This window comes from Castanea sativa, chromosome 2 (assembly GCF_040712315.1).
Source record: "Castanea sativa cultivar Marrone di Chiusa Pesio chromosome 2, ASM4071231v1".
Lineage (NCBI taxonomy): Eukaryota > Viridiplantae > Streptophyta > Magnoliopsida > Fagales > Fagaceae > Castanea > Castanea sativa.
The window spans coordinates 51,311,203-51,333,631 of record NC_134014.1 but is presented as its reverse complement, the minus strand read 5'-3'; the positions used below and the strand labels follow the sequence as shown (position 1 = coordinate 51,333,631).

The 22,429-nt window shown below is 32.6% G+C and overlaps 1 protein-coding gene across 1 annotated transcript; it reads left to right on the top strand.

Annotated features, from left to right (window-relative positions):
• The first annotated feature begins 16,745 nt into the window (after positions 1–16,745).
• On the top strand, positions 16,746–21,439 carry LOC142626456 (uncharacterized). The gene is made up of 3 exons (XM_075800273.1): positions 16,746–17,057; positions 18,277–19,028; positions 20,981–21,439. The coding sequence occupies exons 1-3, from the start codon at positions 16,770–16,772 to the stop codon at positions 21,345–21,347; spliced, it is 1,407 nt and encodes a 468-aa protein (XP_075656388.1). The 5' UTR covers positions 16,746–16,769; the 3' UTR covers positions 21,348–21,439.
• The last annotated feature ends 990 nt before the right edge of the window (positions 21,440–22,429 follow it).

Below are 22,429 nucleotides of genomic sequence, written 5' to 3'. Positions count from 1 at the left end.
GTTACACAATGCTTTTTATTTTCTAATCTCAGATGCCCCCTCCAGTTATGGAATTCTCCCTTCTTATACTCCCTTTCTCCCTTTCATCTCAGCCCTCCATGCGTAGATCAGATTACTAATAACCTTGATACTTGTCCCATCAACACTTTCTTGAAATATTTATGGGTAGCTGTTAGGCTAAAAGTTACTGTTCAGGTATTACTTCCACATTAATGCGGTCAGAGGGTTAGATGCAGAGTATTCAATGCGATGGTAGTAGATTTATTCCTAAATATTTTTCATCTCTCTGGTGACTCATCTCTCACTGAAGTTTATTCTCCCAAGCATGGTTGCCCACTGCTAGTATTTGATGGGTGGTCTAGCTTTAAGCTTCCATTTTGTTTGACCAAGGAGGGATTACTCCTTGGACAACGTCACATGTTCATTATGATCAATCATCTTCCTCAGCCCAGTAATCTACTTGCCTGCCCTACTACGTATTTGTCTTCGGGCTTTATGACATCCTCGGGGATGGGCCACAACACAATACCCTTATTTGGGCCCTTTATCCCTACATAAACTATTCTTAAAAAAATAATTATAGAGGGAATTATTATGTAACGTGTCCTTAATTTTCTTTACCATATAAGTTAGTTTTGATAACTTCTATTTGACAAAAGTGTACTTCAAAGTTTGAACTTCAGATGTCCTTATTGAAACACCAGAAAATGTCATTTGACTCAAAGGTTATTGACTCTAATATTATGAATTTGAGTATCTGTAAAATATTAAAATGTATCATATTATTTTAACGCATTTTAAAACTTGTATTTTTATAAGCCACAGTAAGCTATCTTGATATACAAATATGGATACGAGTGTTCTGCAACTATGTGAACATGCAACAATTATATCGTGAATTTAAAATCTCATGGAAAAAAGGGGAAAAATCAACTTTAAATTGGTTAAGAAGAAAATTTCTCAAACTTACTACACCACGATTGATAAAACTATTTATGTATGCTTTTAGTCACATGGCTATTTAAAGAGTCATGTGACTTATTTATATTAATAAACATAAATAGTTTTATCAATCGTCATATAATGAGTTGAAGGAAATTCCTCTAAATGGTTTAAAGAAAAATTATGTTAAAAACTTATTTTCTCATACGTATCATATTTACCTAATATATAAAAAGAAGCGTTCAACATAAATTGACCAAATAAGAAGACGTGGTAATTAAACTTAAAAGCATATATATTTTCCTACATAAATTGACCAGATAAGAAGACGTGGTAATTAAACTTAAAAGCATATATTTTTTCCTATTAAAAAAAAGCCTACTAACCTCAATTTTATAAATTTGATTGCAATTTTCACTATGTATAATTTATTGATATATCATTTTATGTTGTCCCCTAGAAAATATCGGTTAACTCTATGACATGGTGACTTTCCTAGCCTATTTTACAAGGAACCAAGCTCACATTTCAGGTGCCTAGGTATTTAATGTCAGGGACCATAAAATGGTTGTCAAGTTTTAATTAGTCAATGTAAAGGATGTGGAGGCAGATGGGACAGTTCTTTAACCCTTTTTTGTTTGAATTTTTTTTTTCCAATAAATTTTCTGTACTCGGGCTCAAAAAGGAAGAAGAAGAAGAAAATATCTTTCTCCATAAATAAGAATTTTTTTTTTTTTTTTAAAAACGTTGACATTTCTTTGAGATTGCCAAGGTCAAGTCCAATCATTGAGAAACCAAAATAAAAAAGAGAGAGAAAAAAAAAAAAAAAAGGAAAAGGAAAAGGAATACCCCTTTTAAACACTTGCTTTAAGCGTCCTTTCAGGGAAATTAGTGAATACTATCCTGAATGAGAAAAGGTACGATTAATTAACAGCAATTCCTATCGATTTGGTGCCTAATTAGATTTAACATTATCCTCGGTCTGTCCAAGTGGGTCACAGGTGATTTTCGTGAATCCTACATTGTCTGCCACAAAATTCTCATACGCTCTAATTCCCGCCATCCAAATTATGATGTCCCTTGCCACATCTAACAAATTCCAACGAATCAAATGGTGCACAGTTGTGAGGATATGGTACAACGTTTCGGCTCTTCGGCATGGATTTTCTAGCTCTGCAAAAAAGTTTATCCTAGATGGGGTCAAAATTGTCAAATATCACCGCATATTTGAAATTTTCAGTAAAATAGTACCGTTTATAAATTATGCAAAGAATACCATCTTTTTGAATCTAGATTCAATGAATATCGAGTTCCAAAAATAAAAATTATACAAAACTTAATTTTATAAATATTAAGTTTTACTTAGTATTTTTTATTGAGAAAAACAATTCTATTGAGATCTTGATATTTACAAAAAAAAATCAAAATCAAAATGGTAGTATTCTACTTTCTGCTATATAGTTTGTGAATAGTGTTATTTTGCTGAAAATTTCAAAAATATTTTGTAATTGACAATTTTGGCCCTAGATCGGGGTGGAAGAAAATTTTACAAACTTGTTATACGGTGATTAATAAAATATTTTTGTGTGTTTGTAATCATATAATTCATTTAATAATTTATGTGGATGAATACATGAATGGTTTTAGCAATCTCCGACAAATTGGTTTGGAAGATGCATGGAAAAGTATGAAACCATGAGTTTGATGACAAATGTACTGAAATTAATTTGAAGTTGTTATGCCACTTTTGGCTTTTAATGAACCTGATTTATTTGAACCTCTATATATAGGTTTTAAATATTTAACGTTTATTCCAAGAATAAAAGTAAAGGAATAATAAATGTTTAAATGTAAGTAATATATATATATATATATATATATATATATTTTTTTTTTTTTTAAGTTTGTCACTTGTTAATTGGTTTGTACATTGCACGCAAAAAGCCATAATGATTGTGTATTTGTATGTGCTTTTTTGATATTTTGTATGCAAATTTGTTTTAAAAATAAAATAAAAACATCATTTAGTGGAGTACTAAAAATTTAAACGGGATAATGTAAAAAATTAGTTGATTCCGACTGAGCTTTGGAAAGCAGCATCAAAAAGTAAATCACACGCATGTTTCGAAGAAATACCAGTATGGTTCCAACCAAAGTTCATCTATACTTAAGTCAACAATTTGAATCCTAAAAATAATGTCTTGAGGTATTGAGTCTTTCTCATACCTCGGAATGTCTCATACTTGGTGTTTATGATTTATATAGAACTTTAGTCATTTTCGAACCTTTTTTTTTTTTTTTTTTTTCTCTCTTTAGAGTTGTGGAAGATGATATGACTAAAATTATAGACGAATGTCTCAGGTTATGAGCCAATGTTTTGAAGTGGTGTATCAATTGTATGCAACATTACTCACATGTTGCAAAGATCCTATTTTTTCAAATAAGATTAGGTTGTTCACATCTTATGGCACACTTTTAATTATATTACTTGTCTAATTCACCTTTAAACCGAGTGATAGCGAGTTCTTAGGCAATATCTTTTGAAGAACCTATATCCTATCAAAATGCATCTTAATTTGTATCCATAATGTTATACCTCAGTAGCATTGTCTAGTTGATGTCCTATATAAAGAAAATCATGATTCAAAATTTCCTCCCACTTATAACAATTCAATTGTTAAAATGTATATATAGTAATTTATAGAGATGAGGCCCCTCCATCTATAGCTCCATTCATAATTTCCACATACACACACAACACGCACAATCACATAGCTAGAGACATACAAAAAACATGCTATAGGGAAAAACGCGTACAAGGATAGACTGGTTGCATGTGAAGGCCAAGCAGAGAGCACTCTGGTAAGTTTGGTGTGTGCCATTGATTGGATTTGTCTCCCCCCCGAAGCAAAAGCTCAAACAGTTTAGGGAAAGCCCTTTTGACATTCTGAGTATTAATTTGCACAAACAAGGGACAAAGAGTGATTCAGCAAAAAAATAAAAGAGAGAGACAAAGAGTGGAGGGGGGTTGTGTGGGTCCATTGCCAAGCACAACCGTTCCTTGTCTCATCATGCTTGCTCCCCTTCATGATGCCAATTCTCTGATCCCCTTATTCATGAAATCATGGCAAATTGGCAACTGACTCAGCTATGACCCCACCCAACCCAACCCTCTGGCTCTGGTCCCACTTTATCCCTTTATTTATATAAAACCTCATATTTACCGATAATTACTATAATTATCAAATTTTATATTTAAAAAATAATAAGATAATTATAGATATATTTTTTAAACTCTTTCATGTATTGCATAGGGTACTGAGTAGTAATGATATATATAAAACTCAAATGTTGAATTTTGATTGATCTCATAGTATTGTGTTACATAAACTTTAAAAGTCTCACAATTTTACAAGTTATTATTTTAATATATATTTTTCAAATTCTATTTTATATTTAAACCTTCTCTATTAGAATCTTGACACATTGTATTTTATTTAAATCATAAAATATATGGTTTCATATAAAACAATCATTATTGTAGGGATAAAGGGCCCAGATATAAGTATTGGGCCGTGGGCCATGTCTGAGGACCTCAAGTAGCCTAAAGATAGGTAATAATGACGTGGACCTACAGAATAATGGCCCGTGAAAGAAGTTTGGTCACGAGGAGTTGAAAATGTTTTCCGAGGAGATGTACCTCCTCGGCTGAGCAAGGTAGAGGTTATACGTCTAGCCTCTCGTCAAGAACAAGGCAACAGACGATCATTCTGGCAATGATGAACATTAGGAGGGGATAAGACAAAAGAGATTTGGAAAATATCTGATAAGAAAGCTACTACCACCACATTGAATACTCTGCAGCTAACTCCTTGGCCACATTAATGTGGAGGTGATACCTGAACAATAATCTTTAGCCTTATAGCTACCCATAAAAATTTCAGGAAGATGCTAATGGGACAAGTATCAAAACCAGCAATCTGATCCACACGTGAAAGGCTGAGATGAAGTAAAGAAGGGGAATATATAGAAGGAAATCCCTATTACAAAAGGATCATCAGATAATCTAGAGAAAAATCACTGTACATTCAAAAACTGTAATTGTGGTTAAGTGTAAGAGAAATTCATAAGAACAACCTTCCTCAGACTTTTCCAAGGAGGATTTTCCTTGTTCAAACTGTTTATTTTATGTTTTACATTATTAGCTAACTTACTGTGATCATTGAGCACCTAACTCATTGAAAGTTCAATTTCAACCTCACCCTCTACAAATTCATTGATTCTGGCTCTTTGGGCCATTGACCTTTCTTTTGGGCTTTGGGAACAAAACGTGTCCTTACAATCATAATTACCTATTAATAACTACTACAACGATCAAGTTTCATATTTAGAGAAAAAATTTATATAAGGTTAACTTTCTGGTGCTACTACCAACTGGTTTATGGTATAATATAAACTTAATTAAGCATAGTAACTCAATCATTTTAATAATTTTGCATTACACTCATTCAAATATATTGAAAATACAATATAAAAATTTATATCATTGTTGAAGGGTTCAAACATTTGAACTTAGAGTAAATTAAAAATGTATCTCAAATTCATATCATTATGATTGGATGGGGTAAGAAAAATCCTAAAATTCAACCTATTGACATCCCTAATTGAAAGGAAAAATTGTACATTATTTTGAGAGTATAATGATATTGAATTTCCTTATCTTATATGAATAATGAATCTTACCATGAATTTAATTAATAACATTTACTGTTATGTAAAATGATAGAATGCAACATTATTGTACTCTTGAAAGAAGATTATATAATTATTCGTTTATGGGGGGTTTTAGGATCAATATATAATATCTTGATAAATTGCAAAAAGAAAAAGACCAAAACAAATGAAAAATTAGTTTAAACCTTACTTAGTAGGGGTAGGGAGACTTTAATAACTTTCCCTTTTACGAAAATAAATTAAAGTTATCATTGCTTTTGGGTATAAGCGTGTTTAATGTTTGTCTTTGTGTTAAAACATTATTCCCTCTTTCTTATCTATGTGTGTATTTGTTTTCAAAAGAAAATTTGGTAATTGTCTTAGATTTTTATGTGGTATAATTTGTCCTACTCTCTTTTAAAAATTACTATCGGTTTTGAATAAAATTTATGGTATATTTATGTTAGAATGACATTTTTTTCTCTCCTTTATTTTTATATATATATATATATATATATAATAAAAAAAAAAAAAGTAAATAAAGAGTTATGATAACTTGCAAAACCTTAAAAAATGATTGTTTTACTTTGGAAAAATGAAGAATAAAAACTTTACCCAAACCCAATGAACATTCTCCATTACTTTCTAATTACAAAGAACAAAGAGGGTTATGATAACGAAATCTGAGATGATTATTTATTAGGGGGCATTGAGTAGGATGTGATTAGATGGGAATGGCACTACCTTTCGGTGAGTCACTTGTCAATAGATTCAATACACACACAGAGAGAGATGAGATACAAAGTTCATGTCTCCAACCATTGCGCATCGTATAATTAATGATGTCATACATAGTGCTCTATGCCCCTATCCTCAAATAAACCAACCGACCTATGAAGTGACTGCGGGACAACCCGCCTAGTTTTTTGCGGCGACAAAACCTCCCCCTTTAAACCCCATCGCCCCCAATTTTAGGTGGGATTTAATTTTTTTGGCCTCCTAATTTCGTATCTCTAAACTCTACTTTTTGGAACAAGGAAAGTGAATCTAAATCATTTTTATTTTTTATAAACCATAAAACATATTTCTAAAAACAAATAAACAAACATAATACACAACAAATAAAGTTTTAGCACTACAACAAACCAGTAGATATAATAATATGATCATGCAATTTTATCAAAACATAAAAATTATGTTATGAAAAATTAAGTGTATTATTCAATTTATATTTTCATTGATAAAATCAGATCTCCATTCTCCACAAATTAACCTTTTTGTTTTGTGCCATGTCATATCTTAGCCAAGGCAAGAAAAATCGGTCCCATTTGAGAGATTTATAATTTTGTGTAATAGTTGCATATAACATCTTTTTAACTGTATCACATAAAATTATAACCCCATAAATATGACTCATTCTTATATAAGAGGGATGCTACATAAAATAGTTGTGCATAATAATACCACTTCTGTTTGAGAAGAGATTGAAATATAATACAATTAATAATTTCTCCAACTTCAATATGTTTTTTACAAATTTTCTGTAATTTTTCCCACTTTCTTGCCTTTTGGATGCCAAAAATTTTAAACTTATTTTTTTGATAATGCCAAAAATCTTTAACTTTTACATGTAGCCTAGCTAGAAGGCTAGTAACTCAAATAAAGTTGCTTCTCTTGCAACAAGCTCATAACATGGTCTTTCAGTTCATGGCATTAACATTGGAGTATTGGAACCAATCCGTTGCAATGTTCAAGGAGACAAGGACAATTATAACAGTTAATGTACCCTTCGGGACCTCTTAGTTAGTGGGCTGGTGAAATGGGGCAAGCAATTGGGACCAAGCCAATTGCTAAGGCCGAGGCCTAATAGTTTACGAAAAGGTCAAAAAAGAATTGTATAATTATTTGGCAATTTGCTGTAAGTCAATACTGAATTGTAACTTAAAAAAAGCTAGCCATGCCTCGATACTTGGCTGGAGGTAAACAAGAAAAAACAAAGGGTTGACTTTTGAGACAAAGTAGGGATCGTTTTGTCGTTAAATATTTCTCGATTGAAAATATTTTAAGGAAAACGCCTAGTTTTTTGGAGTTTGATTGCTTTTTAAAATTATTATGAAAAATAATTTTTGAGTGTTTGATTTGTATTGAAAATCATATATATATATATATATATATATATATATATATATAATATCTTACAAAGAATTCTATACCTACCTATGACAAATAAAAACTCATAATAAATTTCTCATAACGACGCAAAAAACTCCAAAACAAATAAAAATCTTACTGTAGGATTTCTCATATGCAAGAAAAAAAAAAATCTTACTGTGTTTGCAGAGATTACAATAAAAGGTTTGGCTGTGTAGAGATCATCTAAGTAGAATGTTATAACTGTTTATTTTAGTGAATTTTCTATGAGATTTGATTACTGGATTAGTTTTTTGTTTGAAGAGATTTTTATGTGTGTGTCCTATTGCTTTTATTACTATTGCTTTGTTTAATGATATTTATGGCTATTGAAATAATTGTGTTAAAATTATCTATTTGAAATATATACAACTTAATCCATAAATTCAATTAATCCGCTGCATTGGAGTGTAAATAAAATTTTGTGAATTGGTATCAAAGTTTTAAGAACACATAGCGATCAAATGGAATTTAATTTAAGAGTAAGGAAAGCATATTAGTTGGTCTCCCATTGGTTGGGCCAAGCCCGATTGATATAAAGCCACTAAACCTGTTGGCTATTGGATGATTTATGCTACGTGGAAGTTAAAGCCACTTACTTGCTATATATATTTTTTTTAAACAGAAAATACTGAGATATACCAGTTGAATTATATGGTTATTTGGTAATGCCTCTTACTTAATGTCACCTCAAGTCACAGAGGATATATTATACTTGTAAAGAATAATATGGAAATATTTTATATAAATATATTTAAAATAGGAACTAAAAAATTTTAAGAATATATGAAATAATTGGCAAATTTCTTTATGGTCGAAAGATGTGCAGTAAACTAAGTCGTCATTTTCTTCTAAAAAAAAAAAAAAACACTAAGTCTTCATTTGGTGGGAGGATTGAAAATGTAAAATCATGCAAAAGTAGATAGAAAATGTATTAAAATTGTTTTCATATATGTATATGGAAGCAGAATTATGGTTTTAAAAACTGGAATGGGCAAAAATGAGTTTTTATAGATTTTTGACCGGTTTTGGAGTTTTTTACCGGACCAAATTGATGCCAGTTCTTGGTTCAACTAGCCAATTTGGTCTGATTTTTAAAATAGTGGGTAGAATGGAGAAGTGATAAGATTTGATGTTAAGTTAATTTATTTAGTTGAAAAGAAAGATAAATATAAATAATAAGTTATAATGGTAACATATTTTGGTGAAAAAGCAAAAACATCCTCTAGGATTTAACTCAATTGTAAAAACACCTTATGAGGTTTCAATTTTTCCTTATAACTCCGTGGAGTTTCTATATCTGCTAAATTGACTCTTGGGACTAATTTTTGTTAACTCTCATGCATGAAAAAAATCATATGACCATCACGTGGCTACATTAAAAAGACTTACTAACAAATTTGCTTCAACGGTCAAGTGATAGTCTTGTCAATAAGGGCTAATGGAAGTTAGTCCTAGAGATAAATTTGGTGGATATAGAAACCTCAAGGAATTATAAGAAAGAATTGAAACACCAGTGGGTATTTTTGCGACTGACCCAAATTCCAAGAGTGCTTTTACATTTAAACCAAAATACTTTTTATAATACTTTCATACCACATGAAGTCTTTATTATTATATTATGAATCATGTAGTTCCATATCCTATATACTAGGATTTTTTAATTCGCCATCTTAGAGCATTAGCATTTAGTATGCTAAAACACCCAAAATTCAATAAAGCAGATCACTGTAGCAATTCTACTTAAAAAAAAAAAAAAAATCCTTTCAACCCTCTCTTGTCCTTCTCTCTTTTCAAACCAAACTACTCTCCTCTCTTTGACTCTTTCAATGTCTCTTTTCCCTTTCAAGCTGTCACATGTGGATTTGAATTGCCGTTGGTTGTGGTAGTGGTTCTGGTGGCGATGATGATGGTGGATCGGCATTGTTGTGGATAGCTTTTAGGACAATTTTCATATTGCAATTGTTGCATTTTTTTTTTTGGGTCATTGATTTTAGCTGGGAATTGTTGATTTTGGGTTGGGTTGATTTTAGCTATGGGTTGTTGTGGTGGTGGGTCATTGATTTTGGGATGGGTTGATGTGGTGGTGGGTTGGTTGATTTTGAATTTTAGGTTTTTATTGGATAATGGGCAATTAAAACCAACATTATGAACACAAAAAATATATATAATTAGTCATTTAATCTAATCTCCCATTGTTTCTCAGTAGCTCGGGGTTGTGGCACTATAGCAGCGGCGACTCAGTGGTGGTTGGATTGATTTTGGTTTACAATGGTGTTAGGTTTTGTTTTGTTTCTTTATTTTATTTTATATATGATAAGAGTTCTTTTTGGTTATTTTAATGTGCTGTATGCCAGAATAGAAGGTGAAATGTAAAGTATTGTTAAATGATGTGTTACAATAGCAAAAATAGGTTCTGGTATGCTCAAACAACATTTTTTTAGCATACCAAATGTAAATCTTTTTTTTTTGGAGAAGGGGATCAGCATGTGTTTTATTTAAGATGGTGGTAAATCAGTAGCTAATATACAAAACATATCTAAAAACATCTCTCATACATTATTGATTATACCTCAACCATCACCATTAAAAGTTATTTTCAATAATAATAAAAAATTCCAAAAACTTAAACCGAGTTTTATTTTTACTCCTTCAAACTCAAACAAAATTACCAAAAAATTAATCACAACTCACAACTGCCATTAGGCACAATTCACATAATTTTATAATATCAAAAGGTTCTAGCATCTAGCTCGAATATTTATCATTTATATATTAATTATTTTACTGTCCGAGAATTTATCTCAATTAATTTGAAACATTGTTTATGAAAGACTATTTCTTTTGTCAATATTGAGAAAAAAATAGGAGGCCCTCTACGTCAGCTTCACCTCAGGCTTAGTACAATTGAGACTATTCATTTTGGGCCCTCACAGAGCCTATTAGGAAAGTAACACGTGTGATAATGAGTGGACGTGGGCCCGAGCCCAAAGAGGGAAGGGAGTTAAGTTAACGTGTGATGATGATGATGATATGGGTGGCGTCCATGTCCATGTCATAGTGAAGGGCCCCACACGGCCTACCCAAGTGGATTATTTTTGTACCTGCTCGGCTGCGCCTCTCTCAGTTGTACGGATTTCTGATGACCCATCCATCCCCTTGACACTTGACACTGACACAGATTATGATTTTTGATGGCGACCTCTTCTCTAACCTCTCCTTCTCTTTGTTGTATTGCACTCCACTCGAATAATTCCTATCATATACACCATTCACATCAAAAGTTTCACCCAAAAAAATAATAATAAGAAAGAAAAACCCACTACATGTTAATTTTTTTAACACCTACATCTTTGGCAATTTACTATAACTAAATGGTTAAACACAAAAAATGAAAAAAAGAAGAAGTTTTATTTGAATGAAAGTTAGAGAGAAAAAGACATACGTGGTGAAAGAAAGAATAAAAGCAAAATGCTCAAATAAACTGGTAAAATAATAAAATATTTAATATGGGATGTATTATAAAGTGAAATGTTAATATATAAAGTAGTTTTTTAAGTTGCACTTATAATATGAATGATCTAACATTTTAATATAAATTTAAGTTGTAAATTATGAATGAAAGATTTTATTATAGACATTCATCTTATTATATATATACACACACACATAGTAGTATATTTGTTATTTATTATCAAGTTAAGGTATCAATGATTTGTTTTTGTGTAAGTGGGTATTAAACTCTAAATATTTTATTCGATGATAAAATATTTTATTAGTGAAACTAATTGAAATGCGCATATTTTAATGATTGTTGAAAAAAAAGTTATGAATATTTTTGCATTCCTGAATTCATTCTATGTGGAAAAGCTCTTTCAAAACTATAATTAAAAATTGAATTGCTCTAAGGAGGTGGAAAAGGAATAGAAAAGATGTTAAATCTAGAAGGAAAGGATAATGATGAATTTTCTCTTTTAGGTTTGGATGAAAGAAAGAGAGGAAAAAGTAATGAGTTTCTTGTGTTTGATTATTCAAGAGCAGAGAAAGAAAAAATATGCATTGTTAGTGATTTGACTCTTATATACTCTTTTTAATTGTATTTTATGGCAATTGATAGTGAGGGTTCAAAAATAATTTTATTAGAATTGAAGCTTTATTTTCCTTCCTTTTTGCCCAACTTTGGAAGGAAAAAAAATGGTAAATGGTGAACAATAGTCAATAGTCGTCCTAGGAAAGTTCCCTCTGTCCAAATATCCCTTTTTATCTTTCATGCTGACCAAACAATAAAATTCCACCAATCAAATTTCATTCATTTCCAATTTCCTTCCAACTAAACGTAGTATTGGATCATAGAAATCGAATCTGAGGTCCAAGTTGTTTCCATTTTTCTTTGTTAGGAATGATTTCATTGAATTTAGTCCATCATAATAACTCAATTAAGTTACAAAACACATTAGAGAAAAGAAAGATGGTGACCATCTCTTTTTTCTCGAGCTAATATTTTTTAATAAAAATTTGTGTACTCAATAACTTAATACGCTATTCACGGTTATTAAAAAGGAAACCCAACCCATATCTATGAGATAAAAATAACAGGAAAAAAAAATAGAAAATATCAACACACATACAAATGCACAAATTTATGCGATTTACTCAAAATTAGGGCTAAGTGACTACATCTACAGAATTACTACAATTTTATTAAGGCGCTTTCAATTGTAGGATTATTAGCGCTTTTATATATGTGTGTATACGTGTAATAACTCTATTACTTTTTTTTTTTTTGATGGGATTAACTCTATTACTTGGATTACTTTCATGTGGAAACTCACAATAAAGGGTCTAGGACATCTATGATATACTCAAATAGTAGAAATTAATATTATATCATTTAAAATTTTAAATGATGTGAAACTATGTATATTACTATTTTGTTAGATATATAATAAGAAGTAAAATCTGAACCGCGAAATTGAGTATTAAAAATGGGTTTGTTCACCTTTGAGAATTTTATAACTCTTTTCAAAGTCAATTTACAATGATATTTTGTTTAAATACCATTGTTCTCTAATCCGATATTAGCATTGGAAAGATATCTAATACACGTAGAGGGAGGTTTTTCCATCCATCCGTGGGTAAATATCAAGATGCATGGCCTGCTCTACTGGCTTGTCTAGCCTGAGCCTCGTCTAGCCCAAAGCTGAATAAATCATTGGGATTATACAGAACTGGATTTTTTTTTTTACTAAAGCCCATTAGTCTTCTATTTTTTTTTGTGTTAGGTATATCAGAATAGGCCGAAGGAAAACTAATTACGGCCAACAAAAAATTCTATTAAAAATATGACTTATTTTTTATAGATTTTTTTCTATTAAAATTTTCAAAGAAAAAAACTTTGGGTCCGTTTGGATACAGCTTATTGCTGAAAACTGAAAACTGAAAACTGAAAACACTGTACCAAAATAATTTTTAAATGTGTAAATAGTGCCGTGGGTCCCATTTTTAATTTAAAAAAATCTGAAAAGTGAAGTTTGTGGGTCCCGTGAACAGTACACGGGACCCACAAATGTGCTGAAAAGTCAGCAAAAGCGGGCTACTGTTCATGCACAGTGCATGAACAGTAGCCGCTGTCCCCTTGACCCGTGCATCAGCAAAAAAAAAAAAAAAAAAAAAAAAAAAAAAAAAAAAAACGCAGCAGCAGCAGACGCAGACGCAGGATAATCTGTATCCAAACCGCACCTTTATCTCACGACAAGCTAAATAAGGGAAACCAAAAGACAGTTTTTCAACTCATTGTTAAGGTCACTACCAAAGATTTAAAAAAATGAGATTAACAAAAAAAAGATATCCTTTCAGAAAATATGTTTTGAAAAATGACTTTTTTTTTTTTTTTCCCAGAAAATGTTAACCTTTGAAACAAAGGATGGCTTATGGCTATTGCGGCGTACAAACATGCCCTTACATCCCAATTTGAAACATACTACAATACTAAGACGTTTTGGGCCACACAATCTAAATCTCGGAAAAATTAAATCAAAAGCTCCTTAAAGGCCTAGCGAGCCGTTTTTGCTTGTCGTGGGCCATATATTTAGTAAGTGTTGGGCCAAATATTAATTTTGATTATTGGGCTTGTATGGTTCAAAAAATTCATATTTGACCCCTCCCAAAAGTCAGTCTCCAAAATTTATGGTTTACCCAAAGAACCCAAAATGTTCGGTAACCACATAGCCATTAATCTATGCCAGTCCTTCTAAAAAAAAAAAAAAATTTACTAACAAAGAAAATCCTTTATTTAAAAAAAAATCAAATCATTTAAAAATCAGACTTATATATATATATATTTGTGTGTTCTATGAAAATGATTATCATTATTATTTTTTTGCCATCAACAAAATGACTTTACAATTTAGCGTAAATGTTGACTGGATATTTTTTTTATGCTCAAATAAATTATCAATATAAGTGTGTTGTGGAATTGGTTATTCTAAGGGTTTTTTTTGTTTTTTTGTTTTTGTGTGTGGTAAAGGAGACGATATATTGCAAAGAAAACTGTACGCCTTTAGTCTGATGCAAAGAAAACATCATCCCCCAATCCTCTTCTAACCAGGCACGCCTTTACTCCGATGCTCTCATGAGCACACCTCCAAAGAATAGTCTTTATTTTTAGAAGAGTTTTAGCTCTCCAAACCCACCTCGCAGCAAAGGAAAGACCAGGACCAGAGCTATCAGCAATACTATAAGCACTTTTCAAATCAAATATACCCCTTGGATTCTCCATCCACACTAATCTGTCCTTACCTCTACCTGTCATAGCTATAGGAGTAGCTTGCAGTATTTCTGCTTTAACACTTTGGCCCATAAAGCTTCCTTTTCAGTAGCCGACCTCCAGTTTAGCTTTGCCAGCAATGCAGTGTTTCGCCCTTTTGCTCTTTGCAGCCCAAGACCACCTTCCTCTTTAGGCTTTGTCACCTTATTCCATCCAATCCAGTGCATCTTTCTGACTGAATCCGAGGAGCCCCAAAGAAAATTCTGATTAACTCAGTCAATGCTTTCAAGTATTTTCCCCGGAAGTTTAGCTCTAGATCCTTGAGATGCATTTGGATTTCTTTAGAATTGATTATATTTATTTGCAAGAAGTTTTTATTTTTTATTTTTTTATTTTTTTTTTATTTTATCAAAAAGACTTCACAATATTTCACCATTATGAGTATAAAGTATTTCAACATCTCTCTCTCTCTCTCTCTCTTTTTTGAGAAAGTTTTAACCTATGATGTCCGCTCCTAATAATAGCTCTTTATCATCAGACTAAGACACCAATCAGTATTTGGTGTAGGCGGGGATTGAACAATATATCTCTTATTCAACTATCAAAAATTTTACCAGTTGAGCTAATTAGAACCCACAAGTATTTCAACATCTAAACTTTAAAAAATTGTTAAATATTTTGAATTGTGTCAATGGCTATTAAGCACTAGAAGATAAATAGCCAATCAATTTATTTATAGCATGCATACTTGCACTCTTCTAGTTTTTATATTGCAATTATGGAACCATAATTTCAACTATTAATATTATTCAAAATTTTAAAAAAATATATAATAAAAAAAATGGTAGATGACAATCTAAAAAACTCTTTAATTTTGTATATTACAAGGGAAATTGTTGCAAAATTTAGTATGCAATCAATGATAAATGATTTCAAAGATTTAAGGGAATTTTAAGTTCTTATTTGATAATACGTATGAGAGTTTAAATGTATTACTAATTATTTTGTGCTTTTTATTTATTAATATTGAATAAATACTACTTTTATTTTTATGTAATAATTTAATTTTAAACTTTAATTTGTTTTTTTATTCATAAGGGGTCAAAATTTTTTGCTTCATGTTTTGGCTTCTTAGATAAAATCCCGATTCCCTAAGGTCCCTTACTCATTGTACATACCAAGATTAAATGACTCAAGTGAAGTAAGTATCAAACATTTTGGTAAATCTTTCTTTGTTGTCTGTGCATTTTTTCATATATATAACAAAAGTTACAAAACAAAAAATTGTTGAATTTATTTGGACACGGCCATATGGAGAATAATAGATGAAGAGACAGCATTCTACTACAAGACCCACATTTCAAGACTTTGATTATATGACAAACATGTTAATCCAAAATAGAGAAATTATTGGATTACAATATTTTCCCAATATTATTACAAAAAATTATAAATGATAAGTTATTATTGGTTTTAATTTAAATTTATCATTGAAATTATTTTTTTATCTACCAAAAACAACTCATAACAACTTGACATTTAAAATTTATTGTAAAAATATTATAAAAATATTATGAAAATATAATTTCTCTAATTAATAACTAGCAAGTTTGGTCTTCAAGAAGAAAGTCGAGACAAAAAATTGACACTTCAGAAGTTTTTTAGTAGAATTTTACTAATGTATACTTTCACGGCATACATTAATAATTTTTTTTTTAAAAATTTTTATAGAAAAATAAAAAATTAACTAACTATATGACTATTTTTTCAATTTCTCAAATAAAATTTCATAAGTAACAGATAAAAAAAAAAAATTGACGTCCTTAGTTGGCCCAAATAACACCAATAAAACCTTGACAATTAAACAAAGTGCCAAAAAATTTGTCAATTTGTCCATTCCACATTCCCAACTTGCTATTTAAATCTCTTTTGAGTCTCCAGTCTCCACCACGAGGTAGTAGATCGTGTACACCACATATATGCCGAGACTCTCGCAAACAGGTGGATCCTCCAGCATGTGGGGCCTGCCTCTGTGTGAGAGACCCAGCGTATACGCCGGGTGCAAGATTTTCTTCCACCACAAACTCAAACTATCACAAACCCCTTCCAAAAATATAGCGAAGCCAGAGGACAGTACTTGCTTTGATCAAACAAGAAGATGAAGTCAGAGACTGTGACATTACTCTTGGTAAATCTAGCGAGCATAATGGAGAGAGCTGACGAGAAGTTGCTGCCTGGGGTGTACAAGGAAGTAGGAGCAGCTCTCCACACTGACCCGACTGGTTTGGGCTCACTCACTCTTTTTCGATCCATAGTGCAGTCTTTGTGTTACCCACTTGCTGCTTACTTAGCTAGCAATCACAACCGTGCCCATGTCATTGCTCTTGGTGCATTCCTCTGGGCTGCAGCTACTTTCCTTGTTGCCATCTCTTCCACCTTCTTCCAGGTATCTATCTACATGTTACAGTTTCCTCTTGCTTGTGTTTATCACTGTAGATTTGATGGCATGGGCAGATTTCTGATTGTTTGTTGATATTTTTAGACTTGTATTGTATATAATATGGTGCATTTTGTGTGTTGTGTGCGTGTTTTTCCTTGTGTGTGTGTGTGTGCGTGCGTGCGTGCGTGCGTGTTGGGGGGGGGGGGGGAGTGAGTGTTGATCTATACCTATCTAGTATGTTGAGTTCGATGGTCTAGGAAATTAATTGGCAATATGGGTTCTTGATGTCTAACTTGGTGTTAGTTCATATTGTTGCTCGTCAACGTATAGGCAATTGTGTGTGCTTCAGGGTGATAGCATACTGGTAACTTTGGTAGCGTTACATGTTTGTGTTTTGAACTTTATCTTTGACCTTTCCTACCCCACTATCTACCTACTTTCCACACAAAAAAGAAAAAGAAAATGTAAAGGTTCGTTTGGATATAACTTATTGTCGAAAACTGAAAACAATGTAGCAAAATAATTTTTAAATGTGTGAATAGTATTGTGGGACTCATTTTTAATATATATATTTTTAAATAAAGTGTTTATGGGTCCCGTGAATAGTGCTGAACAGTGCACTTGTCTCTGCACAGTGAATCCATGTGCATAAACAGTGCGGTTACTGTTCACAGGTACTGTATACGGGTATACTGTTCACGGAAGAATAGTTAAAAGTTATGGCTTGAAAAAAAGAAAAAAAAAAAAGAAAAAAAGAGAAAACGCACGGAAGCAAAACGCAAACGTGTATCCAAACGGATACTAAAAGGCAATTGTAAACAACACAAATAACTAGTTAGCCAAAAAAAAAAAAAGGAATTAGGCCACCAAATAAAATTACCTATTTTAAGAAAAAAAGAAGAAGAAGAGATTGATGATATTTGAAATCTGATGAGGAAATTGAAAACTATGGCAGTTTAACAAAATTTAGTGCATTTGGGTGTTATCCAAGTCAAGTTTAATTGAGTTAAGGAAAAACATAAGAAACTTGGAATGTCGAAGTTTTAATGGAGGAGTTGCATGCTTTGATGGTTGAAGCTTTGACAAGTTGAATCTTAAACAACTTAAGTTTATGCGTGGGCAGGAGTTTTTTTTTTTAATGGCATTTATTGCTTTGGTAGGAAAATTAGGCCTTTCTAATTCAGCTGCATAATATAACATATGGTAGAATCATTTGGCTAATTAGGTTGCAGTCGCACGAGGTTTAAATGGAATTGGACTTGCCATTGTCATACCTGCCATTCAGTCTCTTGTTGCTGACTCAACTGATGCTAGCAATCGTGGTTTGGCTTTTGGATTGTTACAACTAACAGCAAACCTTGGCTCCATCTTTGGTGGGTTCTGTTCAGTACTTATAGCCTCAAAATCAGTCATGGGCGTGGCTGGCTGGAGAATTGCTTTCCATATGGTGGCATTTATAAGTGTCATAGTTGGGATATTGGTCCGCCTCTTTGCGAATGATCCACGCTTTTCTAAGAGTGATAGTGGTGCTAGAAATCAAGTTATTCATAAACCTTTTTGGTCAAATGTTAAAGAGCTGATTCAAGAAGCAAAATCGGTAATAAGAATCCCATCTTTCCAGATAATTGTCGCACAAGGTGTCTCTGGTTCAATCCCTGGATCAGCCTTTTCATTTGCCCCTATGTGGTTGGAGCTTATAGGTTTCTCCCATGAACAAACAGCAGTCCTTTGGACCATACTAATAATTGGTGCTTCATTTGGATGTGTGTTTGGTGGATGGATGGGGGATAACCTTGCAAAATGCTTACCCAATTCAGGAAGAATTATTCTGTCACAAATAAGCTCAGCTTCGCTTGTTCCTACAGCTGCAGTTTTGCTGCTAGTATTGCCCGATGATCCATCCACTGCATTTATGCATGGACTGGCCTTGTTCATTCTGGGATTTTTTTCATCCTGGGATGCTGCAGCAACTAACAAGTATGTATACTGGATCAAATATATTTTTCTTTCCTAATTTTGAGAACCAAAGGGCATTTTTTCATTGTGCATATGGGGAGATAATGAAGTGCAAAAAACCAATGTGCATCCACAGTATAGTAACACCACCCTAGGGAATCTTAATCATCTGATACCCAATATTATTGGTGTTTAAAGGTAAATGACCACAAACATAACTGGGGACCAAGTTGCTCTGTGTAGGAACTGTTGATGCGTTTGGTTGTTGTATGACCAATTAAGTCAGGTTTTCCCTTCATAATTGGACAATACTGTAGCCAAATTTTAGAGCAACAGTGTTTTAGTCTTGAAACACTTTCAAGGAATATAATTTTTGGATAAGTAGTTTGGATACCCCAACCTTTTTTGGGGATCTGCTAGTCCTTTGTGTTAAAACCAAATTTGCAAACTGAAAGTTCGGATTTGTGTTAAAAACACAAGAGTTGCTTAACACAAGCGGTAAATCGATCCACTAGAGAATAAAGTTCCTATCGAAGAGGAAACCAAAGAACTCGGCGGAAAACCTCTCCGCCGCCCTCCAAGCGGTAAATCGATCCACTAGAAAATAAAGTTGGAGTACATGAATAACAAAAGACCCTCCAAGCCTAGTCTACCCAATGTACTTAAGCCCTCCAAGCTCCTACTACTAACGGACTTCTCGGAATCATGTCTTCTCTAGCTTTCCGGATCCCGCAATACGCACGATTGCATCCGCCAAGTCTCATCGGCTTCTTTTGACAAATCTCCAAAGTTTCCCAAACTCCAAAGCACTCTCTACGCTCTGAAAGTGTGTGTGTTGTGTTTGGGTACAAATCTCCTCTCAAGGTATGACAATAGGAGAGGGAAGGAGAAGATGTTACAATGATTTCTCACTAAGGATGAGTAGCTCTCTCTCTAAAAGATGGGTGTGTGTGTTGTAGAAAACCTATCTAGGATTTTTCTCTTTGAATGGTCTCACATACTTTTCTGGGTAATGAGAGTATATGTAGTATGGGTGAAGGGTAAAAAAGTCACACTTAAAAATCCTCCAGGCAGAGAGTTTCGTGGGTATCTCGCGAGAAGGCCTTACCCGCGAGATACTCGTGAAATTGACATCCTGACACGACTCTCCAGCTTCTAGTCATGTGCTTCTCGCATGCCCTTTTCGCGGGAACCCTTCTCGCAAACTTCTCGTGAGCTAGTCGCGAAATGCACTGATCTTCAATTAAGCTTGAGTCTTCACCAACTTAATAATGAATCCAATACAATAAAATCTCACAAAATACAAGGAACAAATTAAAGCAAATACAACACTTTTTGTCATAAAATAAAGTTAACATAAAACATAGTTGTGAATCACAACTTTACACAAACAATATTTTGGGAGCTTAATCATGTGTCAGCTTTGAGCATATTCTTCATTATCTTCTTTGGCTAGCCAAGTATTTTTTATGAGTTGTGATTAGAATCATCTTGAATTAAATTATAACTTCGGAGAAGGCATTTAAAATAGACGTACATGTTGTATATATAGGTATATACATAAATAGATTGTAATAATGATGTTTGAGTTTGGAGAATATTGTTTTATAAAATTGATAAAGTAAAAAAATTCAAATTTTAAAATTTTATATGTTCGATCAGTCGAAACGTTTGCTCGATTGATCGAAGTAATGGGGAAAATGATCCAGGAGCTTCTGCCCCCAAGTTATTTAATTTCTATTTTTTTTTTGTGTTAAATTTTTTCTTTTTTTATTACTTTGTGTAATATTTCAACGGTAAATCCTATTGGTCTCCAGCGTAAATGAGTGCTGCTTTTACATCCAAATGCATATGGTCATATTAAATATGAAGTAATGCGGGCCAAACTCAGGCAATTTTAACTTGAACAAATTGAATTATATCTCATATTCTCTACTTTTCTAGTTTTCTTTGAACGTAAAATGTGTGGACAGTCCAATATTTGCAGAAATAGTCCCTGAGAAGTCTCGTACGAGCATCTATGCTTTGGATCGATCATTTGAGACCATACTATCGTCATTTGCTCCCGCTGTAGTTGGGATTTTGGCTCAGAACGTTTATGGTTATAAACCAATTTCGAAAGCGTCATCAACCTTTGCGAAAATTGAAACGGATAGACAGAATGCTGCATCACTCGCCAAGGCACTCTACCCAGCAATTGGCATTCCAGCGGCAATTTGTTGCTTCATCTACTCCTTCCTCTACTGCACATACCCAAGAGACCGTGAACATGCAAGACTGTATGCATTAATAGAATCTGAAATGCAAAATATAGAGGCAGATAATTCTCTTTCAGACTAAATCGACATTGATTATGAAGGGTTGGATGATAATAATGTGAAGTCATCTCTTCTTAAACATTAGCTAGTGTTCTCCAATCTGTGAAATATGAACTTACACAATGAAAAAGCTTCATAGGCACACTTTATCCATCATTGTTAAATGCTTTTTATATTTCTTTTAAGTTCCTATCCAAAACAACGTTTATTCATTCCATCTTTTGGTTAATAACTTGTAATATGGTTTTGGACACGAGTAGGTTATAAATTACTTTGGTGCACTTGTTAACTCTTCTTATAGCCTTTCAGTAAAATTAATGTTGTTCATCTTATTGAAATCTAGATTCACTTGAGATACTTGTGCACATGCTGACACACATCTCTAAGTTTTATCTTGTTCTAGCATGTTTTATTGATTATGAAATCAACATAGGAAGATATCAGCAGTTTTCTTTACAATTTTGAAATTTTCATTGTCAGTACACTATTGAGAAACTCACAATAGTTAGTGTTTCAAAGTCATTAACTCGTTTTTATCAGCAATTTGGATATATTGTAGGATCTTCTTCAGGATTGTCCTGCTCCCATGGAGCTTGTTGAGAAACTTAGTTAACACCAAAATATTTCGCTGAAAAGTTTTCACCATGGAATGAATCTTTCTAAATTTTTTTCATGATCACTGACTATGCCGCATGAACTTCAGTGGCAAATCAAGCCTTCCTCATCACACTTCTATATTCTTCTTTGCATCTTTAAGTTGTCAATAAGAAGATTTAGAAATCAAATTGCTCTCCTCAGCAAGGAAAGCCTGTTGGTGAGTAACATGGTTCTTTCACTTCCATTTTCTCCTCTTTTTTTCTTGACTAATCTCTTCGTATGAGGCACTTGGATAATAGACCCAAAATAAGGTCTAGTAGGGATGTTTGACTTTTGATGGAGTCGGGAAGACCATGTTGGAGCAAAACTGCACTGCTACATGCCCAATGTCTACACAAAAACTGAAGCTGCATGTACTAACATATACAAGCCAGAGTATTCAAGAAACCACAATAAAGAAATTATTGGATTACAACATTTTCATAATATTATTACAAAAAATTATAA

What these genes read in the sequence shown, in the direction of transcription:
- LOC142626456 (XM_075800273.1), top strand. Translation starts at nt 16,770, where the DNA reads ATGAAGTCAGAGACTGTGACATTACTCTTGGTAAATCTAGCGAGCATA. An exon ending in TCTCTTCCACCTTCTTCCAG is followed by an intron (nt 17,058 to 18,276) that starts GTATCTATCTAC and finishes TTGGCTAATTAG; the next exon opens with GTTGCAGTCGCACGAGGTTT. An exon ending in GATGCTGCAGCAACTAACAA is followed by an intron (nt 19,029 to 20,980) that starts GTATGTATACTG and finishes ATGTGTGGACAG; the next exon opens with TCCAATATTTGCAGAAATAG.